Source organism: Mixophyes fleayi, chromosome 12 (assembly GCF_038048845.1).
Source record: "Mixophyes fleayi isolate aMixFle1 chromosome 12, aMixFle1.hap1, whole genome shotgun sequence".
Classification (NCBI taxonomy): domain Eukaryota; kingdom Metazoa; phylum Chordata; class Amphibia; order Anura; family Limnodynastidae; genus Mixophyes; species Mixophyes fleayi.
This window is the reverse complement of record NC_134413.1, coordinates 44773697-44794125: the sequence shown is the minus strand read 5'-3', so window position 1 is coordinate 44794125 and position 20429 is coordinate 44773697. Positions and strand designations below refer to the sequence as shown.

At 40.8% G+C, this 20429-nt stretch overlaps 1 protein-coding gene across 1 annotated transcript; it reads left to right on the top strand.

Moving 5' to 3' along the window:
- The first annotated feature begins 3261 nt into the window (after positions 1 to 3261).
- Positions 3262 to 20038, top strand: LOC142108650 (zinc finger FYVE domain-containing protein 26-like). Its single transcript, XM_075192466.1, has 4 exons — positions 3262 to 3545; positions 15975 to 16053; positions 17611 to 17700; positions 18644 to 20038. Exons 1-4 carry the CDS (start codon positions 3265 to 3267, stop codon positions 19184 to 19186), a joined length of 993 nt encoding a protein of 330 aa, XP_075048567.1. The 5' UTR covers positions 3262 to 3264; the 3' UTR covers positions 19187 to 20038.
- Positions 20039 to 20429: the final 391 nt, after the last annotated feature.

Sequence of the window (20429 nt, the reverse complement as noted above, 5' to 3'; positions counted from 1 at the left end):
TTCTTAAAGCCGCCAAATCCCTTATAGCCCTCAATTGGAAACGCAACTCTTCTCCATCACTTTCTGCCCTTAAAAAGCAAATTTGGCACGTGGCAGCCATGGAAGAGATTACTTACGCACACATACACTTTTACATTCATTTATTTATATATTCCATATTTATTAAGGTTCCAATCCACATTAATTTATTAGTAAAATGTATTAGAGTGTATATTTATGTATATATAATACTGTAGTAAAGGTATTTATGGTTCAGGTGTTTTAAAAGGTAAAGAGTTTGGTCTCATATTAAAGCTTATTTCACCAGCATTAACCCGGTGTGGACGGAATAGCAATCGCATCTAGCGATCGCAAAATACAAGCAATATGAGATTAATACTCAAAAGTACTTTTGTTTGGGTTATGTTGAACTGGTCATGCAGAGTCAAAACATGTGAACAATGGGGTGGGGGAAGTTTCAAATGAACTGACCTATAACTTGCAAGGAACTGGAAAATCATTAACCCTGGACCAATGAAGACCTCACTAAGCGTTATCTGTACACTACATACAAGCATACTGGCTTTTGTTCTACCTCTTTTTGATCCTGGCAACGTGAGAGCATGGCTGTATTCACTGGAGCAGGGTGAACACTATTAGGAAGAAGTAATGTATTCAGTGTTTTTATACTTTCCTGCTTTAATGTAACATCTTTAATATGTAATAATGGCTTGCTGTAAAATCCTGCTATATTTTGCAATTAAATACATTGTGCGTTGGAACCACAACAATCACATTGGACAATGTTTTATTGGTAAGCGATAAAATTACTTTAACAGCACATTCTTAAAAAGGTAGGGGGTACTATCACGCAAGGCACACATTTGTAATAGCCCCTGTAGGGGCAAATAGGGGTAGTGAACCCCATTATTTAAAGCCCCAAGTCCTTCATTAGATAAATAGGGGAGGGGGGTGTGGGTGGCATATTAAGGAACCATAAGGGGGTGTGCAGACCCCTACTTAATAGGAGTGTAAAAGGCACTAAGAATTTGGAGAGCCCCTCCTAGCAGGTACCCCATGGAGTAGCCCCCTTGGAAAGACCCACATACCGTGTGGGGGTCACTGCACAGGAAGTGTGGCTGGTGTGGAGGTTGGAGACTACATGGTAGAGGAGACTCTGGAGAGAGGGATGGGGGTCCTGAGGATTTGCAAGTTGCTCGTCTGAGATAGGGTGTGCTGAAAAATTGGTTGTGACAGGATGGACCGCCTATGTCACCCTGTCTGTTGCTGCTGGGAACCGGCTGGGCTTACTTTGCCACTGTTCTCTTTCGTTATCCCACATGTGCCCTCTTGCCGCAGTAGGAGGGGCTTACAAATGCTGCCACCACTGGACTCCTTACCAGCATCCAGTACCTTTCTTCTGCATAACTGACGCTGCGAGTGTACCGTTACTTGTGTACCTTGGCTGGTAACTCCCGACCTCTCACTATGGATCAGGGTTGCTGTGGATGGATCCCCCCTGGCCTATCACACTGACCAGGGCTGCAGGGTAGCAGGCAGAGCGGTGGTAATGGAAAAGCTGGGTCCAACCTCAGAAACAGCCGGAGAACTGATTAGATTTAGGGTCTAATCTGCAGGTCACAGGAATACAGCAATATTGAAGATATTTTCAAGCAGGTCTTTGAAGCAAGTGATGTTTATTTGCTCTCACACTGGCTGAAGGTGCCAGTGCTAAGGTCAGATGAAATCAGAAGAACAACTTTTCAATAAAAGCCAGTGCCTTTTATACAGTTTGGACACAGGTTATTTTTAGAATCAGGAAGCAATGTGATTCCACAAACATGGATTTACATTGATTGCAAAGCCAACAATATTTACACTTATCTATGAAATTCTAGAGACGCTGTGATGTCCTGTTTACAAAGTTTCAGAAAGGTTTGAACACTCTGACAAAAGGCCACAAAGTAACGACCCCATGCTGGGCCTTTGGCCAGAGCAGGCTTTTGACACTTCAACACAAAACTTAGTTAGCAATTCATGCTATCATGTGCATAATTGGAGGTTTCCACTAGCAACCTTACAAACCCCAAACAATGACACTTCCATACAAAAGACATCCCAATACACAAAAGACCTCCATCCACAATTGTATCAGATATATACATCAGAAATAATGCATTTCCTTTAGAAAGGTTAAAACAGAAAAGCTAATTTTCTACCCTGGTCTCAGAAATAATGATTTCCTATCTCAAAATATACACAATATAAAAAACAAGTGCATGTGTAATTATATAAATAAGCGCCCTGCGCTATTTCCTTTAAGTAAATTTATACCAGGAGTTATTTATCAGTGATCCAGTCACATTGGTGAAGCCTATGTGATGCGACTTATGGTTGGGCCTGTTGAACTACTTCTCCCAGTAGCAGTAGTTGGTATGTAATGGCTATTACTTTCTAAATAGTGTTCAGCAGTGTGAAGAGACAAAGAGAAAGCATCTACTTAAGCAATGTGCAGGAGAATGTATACTCTTGTGCATCTGTTATGCCTTTTTGTGCTGGAAGAAGAGGAGTTAATAAAGTTGATGCTTTCTGTTTTGAACTGAGATGGCCATGCGCCCAAATTTATTTACTACCACACTAGGGTTCCGCCTGCATGTGAGTATTGTTTGCCTGTACCCACCAATTAGCCTGAGCATCAACGACCACTTGAAGTTGCAGCTTAGGACACCAGGGGTACCCATCATAAGTACATACATCAAACACAAAACAGGGACTAATTGGATGGAGATGGGGGATACAAAAGATGTGCATATAAGACAGTTATGCTACTGGAACATGGCAGTGTGTGTTGAACTTCTGAATTATTTTCTGTGTACACAGAAGGGTAAGATTGAGGTGAATTCTGCTCGTCTTATAGCCATCAATTTTTTTTAATGGCTTGTTTCCACTGTAACTTTTGATCATTAGTCAAAAATTAAGGTTCTTAACACTCCTATAGACTGTAAGTTTGCGACCATGTTTTTCTTACCTCTCTGTCTGTATATATTACCCACTATTGTCTTATTAATGTTTGTTCCCAATTGTAAAGTGCTACGGAATTTGCAGGCACTATATAAATAAATGTTGATGATGATAATGATAATGAAAGGAGGCAGTTTTATCACATAGTAAGACCCTCCAGTAATAATTTAGCCGTGTGCTAGAGTGGTGAGAGGTGAGCGCGCACATTTGTATCATGTGATCAGGAAAGACCAAGCAGATCATATGACCCTGGTTGGTCACGTGATGCATAGCGGGGCAGCCCCTGAGAACGGGTTGCGAAGTGTTTACGGACAGATAATCCGGCTCCCGGAAGAAGATACGAGCGCAGCGGGAGGAATGGCACACCCGTTTGGGGAAGAAGAAGCGGCCTCTTTGAAGAGTTTGCACGAACTCTTCTGCCGGTGTCTACAGAGAGGGCATTGGGAGCTGGCCCGGGCCTGCCTACCCCAATTGCACCGAAGTCCCGATTCAAGGGAGATAGAAGAAATTTTGAGGGGCCTGGTCAAAGCCCCCTACCTACTCAGGTGGGTACACGAGACACTCTCTGCTCTGGCGGGCCTCAGTTCACACAAATCATGGTGGGGTACACTGGCACTCTTGGAAGTGTATGGATGTGCTGCTGGCTCTGCATCCAATGTCTGAGTGTAATATTATAATAATTAGGCTGGCATGCTGTCGTTGTTGAGAACCCGTTAACAGATGGATGAATGGCTGGTATTTTAGGAGCGTTCCTTGTTGAGCGACGTACAGCTATTTACACTCGGCAGAAAGACTTGACTTTTGTACTACATCCCTTGATATAGATTCGATCTTGTGCTATGCTTTTAATAGGACTCTAGTTGTACTGTGATGGATAAGCGCATTTCCAGATGCTCTTTACCCAATGTAAAACAAATATGCAAGTGTATGTAATCAAATCCCTGATGTCCTCTCATCTGAGATAATTGTTTTTGACATGTTAAAGCAAATATGAAATTGGTATCAAACATACTTTAGAAAGTAATGTATAGTTTTCATCTATTTAAAATGGGGGAAATATGCTGAATTGGAACAAGTAGTGTTCAAAATGCTGCAATGCAAGTTAAATGCATGTAAAAACGCAAATCCGTATGCTTTCACATCCATGCGTTTCACTTGCCTTGAATGCATGTTAAACGTCAGTGGGTCTGTATCCAAAATTTAACTGAACCCAGCAGAAAAGTTTATTGTAATAAAATGGTTGTGTCTAAAGTGTTTGAAAATTTGGTTGGACTTAAGCACAATGATTCCATTATTTTTTTTTCTGCTCTTTGCAACAACTAGCTGCACTTCTAGTTTCTAGAGTTCAAGTTTTTGTTTACAGTTATTTTATATGAGATGCTATGTTACAAATTGATAGGGTATTACATTGTATATTGTGTGTATGGTATGTCCAATCAAATGAAAATGATTGTAACAAAACTATGGAATGCTGAGAGTTGTTTAGATGGCTGCTGCAAATGTGAGTGCTGATTTTCCTTATACAGAACAACAGTATACCAAGTTATTGCTGTTTTATCTATCTATTTTACAGCTTCATATTTTAAAAGTTTACAGCTCCTTGCACTCAGTGACTTTCTGTCTAATACCTGTCCTAATATTTTTGCAAACTTTTCAACAGTTCTTGGCCTGTGCCCAGCTTGTAATGCTATCTCTTGTGTATGACATGCTTTTAAAGTTTTAGCATTATATGGCTGTTTTTTTCCCAACTAACTTTAAAAAAAAGAAAAAATCTGTTTTAAAACTGCACTCCCAGCTATTGTGAAAGACACTTGCAGATGCTCCATTCAGCTATTTATCCTGGGCTCCACCATTCATCTTGCAGACCCTGTCAAAAATGCTGCTGAGGGAGAGGAGTTCAAACTAAAACAGTGATCACAGATAATGACTTGTAATTGGTCCTGTGCCTATGTCCCTCTACAGCCTATATAAAGTGCAGGCTGGTTGTCTAATACAGTGGGTGAAATAAGTATTGATTTAAATATATTTAATATGGCTATTGTAATGAAATTTACACCAAATGTCGGCAACAACCTTTGCGATTCACACATGCAAAGAAATCAAACCATAATTGTCCATAAATTAAGTTTTGTGTAATAATGTGAAATGCAAAAGGAAAAAGTATTTAACACGCTTCCTGAAATTTATTTAATATTTTGTACAAAAGCCTTTGTTGGTAATGACAGCTTCAAGATGCCTCGTGTATGGAGAAACTAGTCGCATGCATTGCTCAGGTGTGATTTTTTTTTTGCCCCATTCTTCAACGCAAATAGTCTTCAACTCTTGAAGGTTCTGTGGGCTTCTTCTATGAACTCTGATCATTAGTTATTTCTATAGATTTTCAATTGGATTCAAGTCAGGTGATTGGCTGGGCCATTCTAGCAGCTTTATTTTCTTTCTCTGAAACCACTTGAGAGTGTCTTGGCTGTGTGGGCATATTTCTCTGTCCTACCACTGGGGGACACTGGGTTACCTTGGGGTATAGTAGGTGGGACTGGAGTTAGCCACTTATAAACTTGTTTGTTCCCCTGACTCCTCCCCCACTACGCCCCTCCTCTGTAGCTGACTTCAGTTGTTGTAAGTGCCTTCTGGAGAAAGGTCACTTCTGTATAGGCTCCTGCCTATACTTAGTTTAGCAGTAGGTTTCCTGTTTTTATCTTTGTTCCTTTTCAGGTGCAGCGCTGGACTCCATGCCAAGACCCAGAGGAGTGAAAGTCCCCGGGATTTCTTCACTCTTGCACCTCTGTCGGCAGTCTACCCCTAGAAAACAACGAGCAAAGGGGCTATTGTTTATTTTAAACTGTGCCTTTAAAGGCAGCTTTATGTGGGGCAGTTATGTTTATTACCGGCCTTATAGACGGCCGAGGCCACATTGAAACAGGCGGGCGGGAGTGAGGGTGTCTCAGCCTCTTCTCCCCGCCTGCAGACTCGCCGGCAGCCCCCCCCCCTCCTCCGCCCCTAGACAACGAGCAGCAGCGGGGGAGAAGGACAGGCATCGCGCTCTGTAGAGACAATGAAGTCAGTGAGACCGCACGCACCCTGGGCATGGCAGAGCGGCGGTTCTCACTTCCAGCAGCTGCAGCCATATTATTTATATATATATATATATATATATATATATATATACATACATATATCTACACACATTAGGCTGAGCGGCGGTGAGCAGAGGCGGACATGTTAGGAGAGGGGAGTACACCTCCCCCTCTCTCTCTCCCTAATGGCGCGAATGGTGGCCATCTTGGATCCGGAGCACACACACATCAGTGCATGCTGTTCCAGACTTCTGCCTCTCTTCACTGGGTAATGTATCATTTTTAATTCTGTTTTTAAACGATTGTCAGCCTGTTTGCCACAGTCAGGATCTTTATTTCAGGACCCTATGACTGCTGTTTATATTATAGGATTACCTATTAGACAATATGGTAGTTTCCTATCCTCCTGTGACATATTTTGCTTTTTGGGCAGATGTACATTGATATGGGAATACATATATGTATAATATTCCATATGGTGACTGTGGATAGACTTTTTCCATAAGTCTGGTAAAGGGAGTTCCGTATATATACACAATCCCTTTTGCTACGTATAGCCTGTGTTCCAAGTATTGTGGTTAACTTTTATACAGTTTTCTAAATATGCGCTATGTCTGAGGAATTATCTGATATATTATATTTATCTGATATATAATAAACACGCTGTTTTATATGCTCTACATTATTTGTGGCACAAAAATAATATATAGTGTTATCCCGTGGTAGGCTGGTTGGTCTGTATTGCATTGTGTATATGTGTACGTAAACCCTAATAGCACACATATATATTACCAGTTTAAAAGATAGAACAGATTTATTCTGTGTCTTTTTCTTTTTCTTGCTGTTGTATCAGGTTACAATAGGTGAGTCTTCCAGGAGTAGAATACTCGCTGGTTTATATGTATATGTGGCTTCAAATTAATTGTTAGACAATGTTATAACCTGTTACTTTGCCTACCATTTCCTTATGTTTTCTAATGGATCAACTGGGAAATAGGAGTGACATTATATATGTGCGAAATGTAATTTTTAAATTACCGTATATACTCGTGTATAAGCCGAGTTTTTCAGCACATTTTTGTATGCTGAAAAAGGCCCCTCGGCTTATACACGGGTGAACTTACCTGGTGTCCGGTCCCTGAGCTGTTAACTCTCTCTCTCAGCCCCGCAGTGGAACGCATGTGCGTTCCACTGACAGGAAGTTTTGCATTTGTAACAGAAATGCCGAACTTCCTGTATGTGGAACGCACATGCGTTCCACTGCGGGGCTGAGAGAGAGAGAGATGTCAGGACTAACGCGGGAATACAGCTGCTGCTGAACTGATTGAAGAATCAGAGCAAAAAGTGAAGGACTTTGAGGACCAGTAAGCTTCATTCTTCTTCTTGAATCTCTGGGGATGTTGTTGTGGATCTGTGGGGTGACACCTCTGTCACAAAGGATTACGCCTTAAAAAGGGATACCCCAAGGTTGGCTACCAGCGCATCTGAATGGTACTGTACTATGTGTTATGTTACATGTGTAACTTAATCCTTGCTTAAAAGCTTTCTTGGTGCTTTGCATTAATAAACTTATGTATTCTTTACTTTCTTAAATGTGAAAATATTTTACCATTTCCATGCTACTGGAGGTGAATGATAGGCTGCAGTTAGCCTGGTAAGATGTGATCTGGTGCAGTGTGTGTTTGCTGGTTAACCCTGGTTACACACTCCAAAAGTTGGCCCAGATAAAGAGCCTGTGGGTTCCTCGTTAGGGTGACAGCACCCTACATTGATTTTTGCTTTACCATTATCATATTCATTTTTTGTTTTTGGTCTATGTTGTTGTTCCTGTTTCACAGTACACATTTGAAAAGTTTTTTTATTTACCTAGTTGGAGTTGTCTTTTTGTTTTGTGTTTCCATGTGCATAGAATCCCTATAGAAATGTTTGAGTTATGAAATCATTTGTTAAGACTGTGATTATCCTGATTGTTTAAAACTCTGACTGAAATTACAGTAATTAAACAGAAGTGAGCTTTTTTTTAAAAAAAAAAAAATTACCAGTAGCTGCTGCATTTCCCACCCTAGGCTTATACTCGAGTCAATAAGTTTTCCCAGTTTTTGGTGGTAAAATAGTCGGCTTATATTCGGGTCGACTTATACTCGAGTATATACGGTATCTTTTCCACAGCTTAGCCCGAATGCCTCGTCACAGACTGTAGGGCTAGGGTCTACAAACAGGGTGCTCCCATTTCAGTGTCAGCTGTTTTGCAGAAACAGGTCTGGCCTAAATCACTGTCACTTCTGGTGGCCGAACACATTAAGGTGATTTTTAAGTTCGAAATGGTACGTGAGTATCCCCTTTTTCATGATTCTACACACGTTTACACTGTGCTGGTTAAGCACTCACAGAGCTTATATCTGTCCGCTACCACAGAAGCGGCATTACGCTGTTCAGGTATAAAACCATCTGGACAAAGATGCTGTTGTTCACCATCTTCCACAGATGGAGAGGATTTTATCTTGGACTGTTGCTACAGTCAGAATAAGGATGTAGTTTATTCCTCACCAGGGGATGTCTATCTCCATCTTGTTTTACTATCAAGAGGAATGTTCTTGCTGATTACACTCACAAGGTGGATCATCCCAGCTTAAACTGTACACAGTTTTCGCAGTTGCAAGACTACAGTCTATCCTTGGTTTTCAATTTTCAACCTAAGCCTTAGTGACACTCTAGTTGGGAAAATGTTTTTTCTCATATCTTAGACTCGGTGTCTGTCTTTTGTCAAAGACCAGGTAAACAGTAATAGACTGGCTATTTTTTCACTTCCCATAACTCTCCACAGTCAATACAAGGGAGGTAGTCCCTGTTGGTGACAATTCGGTGGCTCTTAAGTTCTCTTGTTCTGCTGTCCCCGGCGGGAGCAGACAAAGAAGTCCTCCTACGCAGAGCAGGGGCTGGTAACGGGTTTTATCTAGCGGCTCTCGGACAGAAGAGTGCTCTAGCCTTTATTCTCATTAAGGGTTAATGGGGTGGTTTGTATTCAGCCAACAGCATCATAGCTGGTAGGCATACAGCTATGATACCTATAGTTAGCCACATGCTTACAGCACTTTGTTCCAATATCGGAACTCTCAATTTGCACTATTATAAATGAGTATCCAAAGGCTTCTGGCGGTAGGTATGATTTCTTTGTTTTATGTCAGCGACACCAGGCCATGATGTTTACGTGTTCCATCCGTTGATCCTCTCTGTTGATTTGAGGTCAGGGTGCCACACTTCGAGTCAGGTTTAGCCTTACAGGGGTGGTTATAGTTTATGTGCTGTGGAAATCAGGTAAACATCCTTGGATTTGTGGACATTCCCCGAAGGTGGAAGTTATTTATTACACCCAACGCTAAGCTTACAGCTAGACGTTTTCTGCCAGAACATTATACTTGCAGCCTCTCAGCAAGCAGCAGGACTGCATTATTGGGTTCACAGGTGATCACTTTGAGCCTACCCAGCTCTTCGTTTATTCTACCACGCTAGAAGCGTTGGCTTATGCCTTATCTTCTAGTTTGGGGTTTTCAGTAGCTTCCTACCGAAGAACACGCTCATCTCTTTTCTACACAGTTCCAAAATGCTCCTGGCAGAATTTCCTTTCAGTATCGGGAGTTTCTGTTTTGCAAAATAGGATATGAAGTTTCTACTTGTATCTTTGCCTTTCCTTGTTTGTAACATCTCCCATGTCTCAACAGGGAGATTCTCATCAAGGAAGGCTGCTTTCATGGCTTTGGATGTGCATAGCACCCCTTTACCCTGAATCACTAATTTACCTTCGGGTGGTGCTTAGTCACATTGTTTTTATTAGTCAGTCAGTTGTTCTTCTTGTACAGAGGGTCAGAAAACCTGTAGAGATTCGGTCTTAAAATGCAGTGCTGCTGCATATTTGTAGCACTTATGCAATTCCCGTATCCTAATGCAGGATAGGGGTCGACCTGTGTATGGTCGGAGGGGTGTTCATTGTGCCATACTATGGGCCAAGCTAGACCGACTTATTATTATTGAGGGCCGAATGCCTTAGCAATCAATCCTTTAACAGGTAGAGTGGGTCACCTCAGGGTAATACCTTTGTGCTTTCCTGGTTAGATCATAGGGCTCTAAGCGGGAGCCCAGGTTCTTTTCACATGTTAACCTGTTTTCTCTATCGGCTCTCAATCTAATGACCCTCAGGTGGTTGTGTCCATAGCCAAGTTGGGTCTCCCTAGAACTTAGGGGGTGTACAGTTGATTCACAGGTCCAATTTCCTCATGGGGGTTCAAGAGTTTCTAGGAGGGGGCGCATCCCAGCTAGTCTGGTGGTCTGCCGTATGTCTCGCAAAGCAGTGTTCTACTGTTTTAGGGGACTTGTGTTGTCGTCCCTCTTTTCCCGTTTCCAGAGCGGCCTCATCTCGTAGTTCAGCTCTTTTTGTTTTCATCATCTGGTTTGACGCTGTGGCGTCGGATGGCTAACCTTTTCGGCTAGAGAATCCTTGCAGGAAGATTGTTGCTACCTTCAATTCAGCCGTAGAGATTCTTCTTTAGCTGTTTTCTTTGGGGCTAGAAACTATATTCGATTGGTGTAAATTCCTAGAATTTCACACGTCTCACTCAGGAATCTTTAAGAGTTTTCTTTACCAGCTGGCTTCTATTGGGTCTACGCCCTTCTTCTTTCAGCGTGCAGCTTCCATGGCTCTCTAGCTGAGCGGAAGGTTGTTTTGCTTAAGCAATTTCTTTATGCTCAGCCCACCTTTTGGTTGGTTGTAGATTTCCAGGGAGTCTAGTTCTCGTCATCAGGAGGCTTGCTTTGGCCTCCGGTGACTCTCTGAATTAGTTAAGCTGTTAGCTCATGGTATGAGTGCTTCCTGGTATATATGTCGGGCTTATGTTGTTAGCTCTCTATATGAGTGCTCCCTCAGATATCGCTGAGTTAAGCCGTTTGCTCATGAAATGAGTGCTCCCTTGTTTATCTCTGAATGGTTTAAGCACTGTATCAGTGCTCCCTTAGATATCACTGAGTGGTTTGAGCTGTTGCATCAGTGTATATGGTGATCCTTTGTATATTATTGAGTGGATTGAGTTGTTAGGTCAATGCAGGCTGTTCTCTTGGATGTCACATCTCGTATGGGATCTGGGGCGAGAGTGTTTGGCTCTTCCTCATTTTCTTTATCAAAAACTTAGTGGCGCGTTGTACGAGACATTATGGTTATGACAATTAGTGCCTGCATTCCACTGACACAGAGATTGTAGTTCATCATTCTTGTGCCTCTTCTTTTTGTGTAACGTTCTCAGACGGGAGCATAGGGGGACAGGGTCTAGGTGGTCTCTTGCCACTGCATCACGACCAACATTCTGTCTGTACCCCTCTGCAGGTTCCAGTGACTTTTACAGTGCACTTTCCAGGAGGGTTGCAGCTTTTTGTACGCCACAAAAGCGTCATTCAATGGCGCAGTTGTACAGAGTGGCAGCGTCTGTTTCTGCTGCATATTGTTTCTTTGTTGCATGCCTTTGCATTCACAAATGCAGGGTTTTGAACACAAAACATTGCGCACAGCCTTTCCAGAGCATCCCCGCCCTTGGACACAGCTTTGGTAGCTCCCCAAGGTAATGCAGTGTCCCCCAGTAGTAGGACAGAGAAAAGAGGATTTTTACTCACCGTAAAATCAGTTTCTCTTACTACACTGGGGGACACTGCGCGCCCTCCCTTGCTCTGAAAGTAGTGCTATCTTTGGTGTTGCTTTCTAAATTGCTTCTTCTCTCTTCCTGGCTTGGTTATACAAAACTGAAGTCGGCTACAGAGAAGGGGCATAGTGGGGGAGGAGTCAGGGGAACAAACAAGTTTATAAGTGCCTAACTCCAGTCCCACCTACTATACCCCAAGGTAACGCAGCGCCCCCCAGCGTAGTAAGAGAAACTGATTTTACGGTGAGTAAAAGTCCTCTTTTTTCCATTCATCCATCCATCCTTCAATCATATGCAGTATTCCAGTACCGTGTGCAGAAAAAACAGCCCCACACCATGATGTTCCCACCTCCAAACGTCACTGTTGGTATGGTGTTTTTGGCATGATGTGCAGTGCCATTTCTCCTCCAAACATGGTGTGTATTATGGCATCCAAAGAGTTCAATTTTGCTCTCATCTGACAACACTATATTCTCCCAGTATTTCACAGGCTTGTCCAAATGTTGTGCAGCAAACTTTAAACAAACTTCAACATGTTTTTTTTCCTTCAGCAAAAAAGTCTTGCGTGGTGAGCGTGCATACAGGCCATGGCAGTTGAGTGCATTACTTATTGTTTTCTTTGAAACAATTGCACCTGCTAATTCCAGGCCTTTCTGAAGCTCTCCACAAGTAGTTCTTGGACAACTCTTCTGATTTTTTTTTTTTCACTCCTCTGTCAGAAATCTTCCAAGGTGCACCTGGTCGTGGCTGGTCTATGGTGAAATGATGTTCTTTCCACTTTCAGATTATGGCCCCAACAGTGCTCACTGGAACATTCAGCAGTTTTCAGATCCTTCTGTAACCAATGCCATCAGTATGTTTTGCAACAATAAGGTAGCGGAGGTCTTAGAGCTCTTTGCTTTTACCCATCATGAGATGTTTTTTGTGTGACACCTTTGTCATGAGACACATTTTTATAGGCCATCAGTTGTGGTTGAACCAGCTGGCAGGATTACTTTGTAATTACTGATAGATTCAGATGGTGTCTTGGCTTTCCATGCCTTTTTGCACCTCCCTTTCTTCATGTGTTCAATACCTTTTCCCTGTGTCATTTCACATTACTACACAAGACTTAATTTATGGACATCTATGTTCGATTTCTTTGCATGTGTGAATTGCAAGGGTCGTTGCTGATATTTGGTGTAAATTTCATTACAATAGCCACATTAAATATATATTTACTGAGAAAAATGTTGATGTGTTCAATACTTATTTCACCCGCTGTATATAAATCTGTAATACACATACGCAAATTGATGACGTCTATGAACTGGTTATATTTGTATCTTTTAAGTGAGGTGGATGTGTTCATTGCCATTTCGTGGTGACTGGTTCTTTCTTTTTGAACCCTGCGTTATTTCCAGAAAATAAATCATTTTATGTGGCTTAAAATGTGAACGTCTATACAGTGTATGTGTTACTGTGTCCTTGCCAGAAGCTACATGTTGCCAGGTGACCAGGGGAGGCTTCACTTATAACGCAAACACAAGAGTATTGAAAAACTTGGTACCATTTCTCTCCAAGAATTGCGGATTTCAAATCAACTTGGGATTTATTATTTGTTTGCGTTTTCTGGTGTTTCGTGATTTTTTTTTTTTTTTTTTTTTTAATTCTTTACCTTCTGTCTTTCTTGGTTGCTCTATTTATTTCATTTCTGGCTTCAGTCTCTGATTGCTCCCTGTGGGTGTGATAATATTGAGCCTCATTTTACGTTACTCCACCTATTGTTGTCAAGACCGTCTGGGTTCTCACTCTGGGGGTGTCCTTATACCTCTCCTACCTTATTGCTTCTCATATATTCATCTACTCTTTTCCTCCTATGTCCAGTGTCTTATACACGGTTTTCTTGCCTGCCGGGTTACCTTATTAGTTTTGTTTTCTAGTATGACCGTTGTGTTTTTACTTTACTATTTTAAACACGCTGCCTGTTGGCTTCTGTATTTCCCTGGTTACCCTGCACTCCCGTGTCGTCTTGTGTAAACGGTGCCATGACGTTCTCGGGTGGTGTGATATGACTTCCATGTCTTGAGAGCGATTCTTCTACAGGTGAAACTGTCTGCTGTTCTCTGATCCAGTTGCATAATAAAATTGGTTAATATTATTCTGTGTGCTGACTTGTCTGCTTGCGTCTTTCAAGCTCGTTAGATGAGTACTGATTAAAATTATTTACAAGTGACTCTGAGTGCTGCTGCTTCTTATATATAATTTCATTATATTCCCACTCCATTGCAGAGGGCCGAAGGTTCTCCCACACAAGTTTTTTGGCTTCTATCAGACCACACTATGACACTTAAGAAAACAATCATTTGAGATACTGTGTCTTCCTTGGTCCTACCCCAGTGTATGAATTCACCATCCCATAATGTTTGGTTAGAGAAGCACCTTATAAAAAGTAAATCTTCTGCAGAGGAGTGACACAGAGCATGACTGACTTAGTTTTGTTGAAGATAAACACAGTAATTGCACATATTCGGCTATGGTAAGGTGTTACACACTGACGTTGTGTTTGCGTTAAACTCGAGTGCAAACTGTAATAAAAACAATATACATAAATGCTATGTTTGCTATTTCTGTCACCCGCTGATAATATGTGCTGGATGTGTTTGCATGCAAAAAGCCCATCAATTTATATGGTGGTTTCAGCATGTAAAAATTCCATTGAAATGAATGGACTCTTGAAATGAATGTGAGAACCTTTGCTAGTAAATTTAAAAAAATAAAAAAGCTCAACCACCATGTAAAGTCCGAAACCAGCAACAGCACTACAGTCTGGACTGGCTCCCACACAAAACTGTTTGAGGTGCATGATTTCCCCTTGTTATAGTGGGAACCAGCACTAACTTGGCCAGTAGGAGCTGGCGCATCTGTGTACGGAATGGAGGCTTTTCAAAATTCAAGAGACTACCATCCTGCACTGATAAGCACACCAGCTCTTCCTTACATCCCTGGGTTGCAATGGCAAAAAAAGTTGGACCCCATTGCGTAACAGCTTTGCCATCCCTATATTATGGGAACAGGATCCCTAAAAACCCATTCCCATTCTGCAAATATAGTATAAGAAGTAAATAAAACACTGACACCTTTTGAAAATACAAGTTAAATTTCAGATTTAATAAAACACTCTGATATCCTCATTCAACACTCTACAGTGTCATAATCTGAGAATTCTTGCATGTTTTAATACAATGGCATATACCTGCAGTTTTTAATTCACAGGGAAATCCCAGACACAGTATCTTCCATTAATCTAAAGGGAAATGTCCTTGAGGAAATCTAGATCATATCATCTTTCTTGGATTTCTAATTGAATTAAATGATCTTTCATTTAATCCAACCCCACCCCCCACCCCCAAAAAAACCCAAAAAACAAACATATATGCAGACAGAGCCACACATCAGATTGAATGAAGAATCGATTGAACAGAATTCCCTTTCGCCATTCTGCAAATTTTCCCACTATAGCCGCAATGGGATTGGTTGGTGTAGGGGGAGTGCTGGGTATTCCCTAATTTAATCACCATCAGTAGAGATTAATTGAATCTCTACTGATGTGGGAAATTTTTTTTTACCAATGCTTGCAGCTCCATTAATTTCTATGATGATTTTTCCAGTAGCACACAATTCTATTTAAGTCATAGAAATCAATGGAAAAAAATAGAGCACAATGCTGGTTAAAGCACTCGTGTTAACTCCTAGTGGGTGTGTACACAATGCACTCTCGTAGAACTCTGGACTGTTTAAAGTTTGATCTACTCTGATCGCACTAAAATGAAAGGGCTAGTGTCCAAAAATATGTGCCTTAAATACAAGTGGTGGGTATGGTATTTTCTTTTTTATTATGATCTTGCAAGACGGGTACATCATATGAACGCCAGTGGGTAATAGCCTTTTACTAATGTCAGATTGTATCTTCAGTTGCTTTTTAACGTGACCTTATAAAAAAAATACATGTGACAGCTATCACGTATTTTCACTGTGACAATGAAGCACATTCACAGTTAAAGTATCTTGTTTTATTTTTTTTTTTGTTTTTTTTTTTTTATAGAGGACACAGTGTTGGTATTAAATATCCTTATTTAACTTCTAAAAATCTAGCAAATAAAGCAATAATACAATTTTCTGTTGCCGGGTGAACTTTGATGAAATATATTTAACTGCCCATTTTTGCACTGTTTTGCAGGTGTGATGAAAACCACACTTCTCAGCAGGTGGCCTGGTTCTGGTTGAATACATTGGATACCTGGTTTGGGTGGGATGATGTAAGTAATTTAAGATTTTTCTCCAGATTGTATGTTTACAATTTTAGTATTGACGTTTAAAGGAGAACTCTACCAAGTAATAACTTCTTTACAATAACCTTCCCCCTTAACCAGTAGAACAGTGGAGTTCACCGCCTGCAATCTCTGCAATTGAGTTAAAACTCACCGTCTACTAGAGCTCTAGTGGACACTACTCCATGGCTGACACCTGTAAGAAATGTGAAATTTAAAGGGGCTTTCAATTTTAAACAACTCCTGTACTAAATCTCATCCTTTCTTAATAATAGTAAGGAGTCATCTGAAACCGCATCTCTATTTAAGGACCTTGGGCTCCTCTGTCTGCTATCCACCTCTACAGAGAGACCAAAGCCGCTGTAAAGATGATAGCCTGAGGTCCTGGCTATATGTGAGCACCAGGAACTTGCGGGTAGGCAGAAAAGATGGACAGTCCTTTAATTAAAGTGATCCCCAAGAAGCTGACAATTTTTTGTAACTGGTCTCGGCTTTACACCTTTCCCCATCTCCAGGGGAATTGTGGTCTGTGACACCTTTTTACAACCACCATTTGCATATTGCCTGATTTACTACCCAATTCTACTATGTGAACTAACTTTTCTGTATCACACAGACCCATTTTTATTAATGATAGATCCCCTACGAATTTACCCATCTATTGTTACCAAACAGGCCTAGGTACAGGGTATCAGTTGAGCTTATACTCATTTCCTCAACTTCTCTGTGTGGCAGAATTCTTAATTTGACTTATGAGCTACCCTTCAGGAATATGTGGTTGATCACTGCTTCTTTTGATTTTAAGTGGCATATTTGAAAACTGAATTATTTTTGTCTATATAAAGTATAGCCAAGTCAGCACATGGTCACCTTGAGCCAGACGCCATGCTGAGTGGTTGCTAAAAGTCTCTTCAGTTGCCAAAACTCCATCCTAGGCCAGGATATAGCTTACTACAGGGGCCTTTGAAGCTGTCATAGGTGACACCGCTATCTTATAACACTGGGGTGTGCAGAGCCACCGAATACACACACAACAAACTCTCTGACTTCACATTTTACACTTTAGTAGCTCAATTTATTTATGGATTCATTTGATATACCATATTTGCACTGAAGTTTTGGTTTAGCCTTTTTTCCCCACAATTTTGTGATGGGTTAACCCTTATAACTGCAATTCCTCTATGATCACTACAGTCACGCTTTCAATGCATTGAGTTTGCTGTCATCTAGGAAGAAGTTTCTGTTTGAACACCAGTGAGTGAAATTCTCATTTCTGCTAGTTAGGACTAAGTTGTGATAACATTAACTGGAGTTCCCCTTTTCATTTAGAGATGTTAATTTGAGTATCTTTGTTTTTTTCCTATATAAGTTAGTTTTTAAGTCTGCTCTGTATGTATGAATAGTATTTGAATTTTATTAATTTGTTAATTATACATTGTGTAATACTTGTGAGACTCATGAAGTTATTGAACGTTATGTTTAACTTTTATCTTTATGTGCAAGACATCTGTTAACATAATTTATTTTTTGTTTCTTGTATTTTAGAAGCATCCAACAAAACATCTCAAAGATGAGACAGCATTTCTTCTGCTGTTAGAAGAGATCCAAGATGAAGTTTCTGAACAAGCTCTGAAGGTAGCATTTTGAGAACTGGTTTGGGAATCTCTGTTCTAACAAACATCAGGTTGATTTACAGTGAGAATGCAGTGGCTTTTACTTCTGTTTCAAATGTGTTTTGTGGTTCCTGTTAGCAGGCTGTATTTATGCATATGGCTTAGGTCAGGGGTGGCCAACCAGTCAGTCAAAGAGCCAAATAATATTGATGGCTACTGCAAAGAGCCAACTTTAGCTTTTATATGTGTGTGCATATATATATACCCAGTATAAACATGCACATGCATACCGTACACACATTTGTTGAAAATAACATAATTTACAATATCTTGCTAAGCAAAAAAAGAAAATACCTATCATTGCTAAAATTTTCAGAATAATCATAAAATCAGCACACCACTGCAAAGCTCTTGCTTCACTGCTGTGTTGAGTGGAAAAAGGGCTACTTATAGTCTCATCACATTAGCTCACACTGTTACTGCATCCACACTGCTACTGCAATACACCAGACCTCTTTACATGCCCATTGGATCTCCCCATATGCCCCTTACATGCACATCAGCCTCCCCCCATGTCATCAGACCTCTCCGCATGCCATTAAATCTACCCACATGTCCCAGAAATGTATTTTGTATGTATATTCCCGCATGGCCGTCGGGCATCTCTATATGCCATCAGATCTTGCATGCCACTTATTTGCCCCTTTCAGGAGCCACATTTCAAAGCTCCGAGCCACATATGGCTCTAGAGCCACAGGTTGGCCACCAGATGAAGTTTCTTTTTAATTTTAGTTTTGATCAAACTACTTACGCTACTATCTCCCTTGTCTAGATATTTTAGCAGTAACCACTAGGTCTAATACTTGTCATTTAGCACTGGAGCATTCTTCTCATATTATGTCATGGTATGTACCCACAAACATAAGCATTTTGTTTTATAAATAACCTATTTTTCTTCTCTTTAGGAGCTGTATGAAGCATTTTTATTCAGTCATCATGAATCAAAGGAAAACAGAAAGAAAATCTCAAGTCCTCACCTCAGCCCATATACAGTGTCATCTTTACATGGTGTTTTGTCTCAAAATCCTCTACTTGTTCAAGCAGTGATAGGTTTTCTGCTAATGAATGACACCCAGTCCGTGATACTTGAATATAACCATCGTCTTCTTAACATCACTGTGAACTTCCTCTTAGATTTCATAACTTCACTGCATGAGAACCAGCAGACTGAGGCAACAAATGGGCATTTAGGGTCACAGACAGTGGATCACATATACAATATCCTAAGCACCATGCACTTCAACATAGATCTCCAAGCCATCGAGCTCAGACAATTATGTGAAGAGCTCTATAAGACTTGTTGGGAAAAGGGAAAACTTTTAGAGGATCAAGTCCAGGCATGCATGCTGAGGAAGCAGAATTACGGTCTAGTTGGCTTGTACGGCAGCGTGACAAGTGAAAAGATAAAGTCACATATTATTGCACAGAGGACTCCAGGAAAAGGTTAGGATGACAACACCTGTTTGCTTGGCAAACCCAAGAGTGAATTTTCAATATTTTATTTAATTTGGTCCCCGTGGCACTGGTCCATTGTAGTCTAAAGCTGATAATATATATTACTTTGCCCGCACAAATAATAGAGGCAGCTCCCACTGTGTTAATGTATGCATATGCTACAAGTTTCACCATCTGAAGGGTCAGGTAACTGTTACAGAAAGTTGTCGAGAGCACAGATAGATGTCAGCTTTCAAGACTTCTGGTATATTATGAGCCAGAATTATCTATAACATTTCACTATTGCTGCTCTGCTACTCATTACAGCATCCTCTACTAAATCTCCACAACTGACAACAAATCTTTAATAATGCATTCTCACATGAGTATAATATAATGATATGAGTAGGAGTATACCATAGTATGAGGATACTAACAAAACAATATGTAAGGAGTGTTTATTTTTTGTTGTGTGTTTTTTTTATTTTTTTTATTTACCGAACACTTTTAACATGATAATTTCAAACCACCACACTCTCCAATCTTAGTTGACATGTCTCCAGCAATTAATATCTACTTTTCCACACTACAATACTGTTGGTACTGTAAGACTGCTGATGGTATCCATGTTGTGTACTTTGGTTGTACAAGGTTTTTGTAAGTCCAAGATTTTTTTTTGTGTTACAGTTCGGCAAGATCTTTTAATTTCAGTCTGGTTCTCAGTTCTGTTGTCACCTCTCACTTCCTCATTCACTACTTCCTCAGTAGTGAATGGCATCTGCAAAGTAAACTGGTACATTCAGTTTCCATATTGTTCATATTGTCATCAGGGCCGGTGCAAGGTTGCCCGGCACCCTAGGCAAAGCTTAAGCTTGGTGCCCCCTCCCCCCCCCCCAAAAAAAAAAACCCAAACTATTTTCCCAGCCCCTAACACACTTAAAAATAATAACTCTTACCACCTCTTGGCTGGCTAGGATGCAGTCCAGATGTCTGACGCAGCACTGATGTCTGATGCAGAATGTTGTCCAGGCTTCACTGCTGCCCAGGAGCAAACACAGGATATCTAGAAGGGAGGCTCCAAGTGCTAGACTTCAGAACAAAACAAAGAAAAGAAAACTTGACATCACTCACCGGTTACACACTGACATGTACCCCTCTGCCCACCAACTTCTCTCTCACATGTCCATCTGCCCATTAATTCCTCTGTTGCTGTCTATTAATGTATTCTGTAGATGATATATTAAATATACTAACACA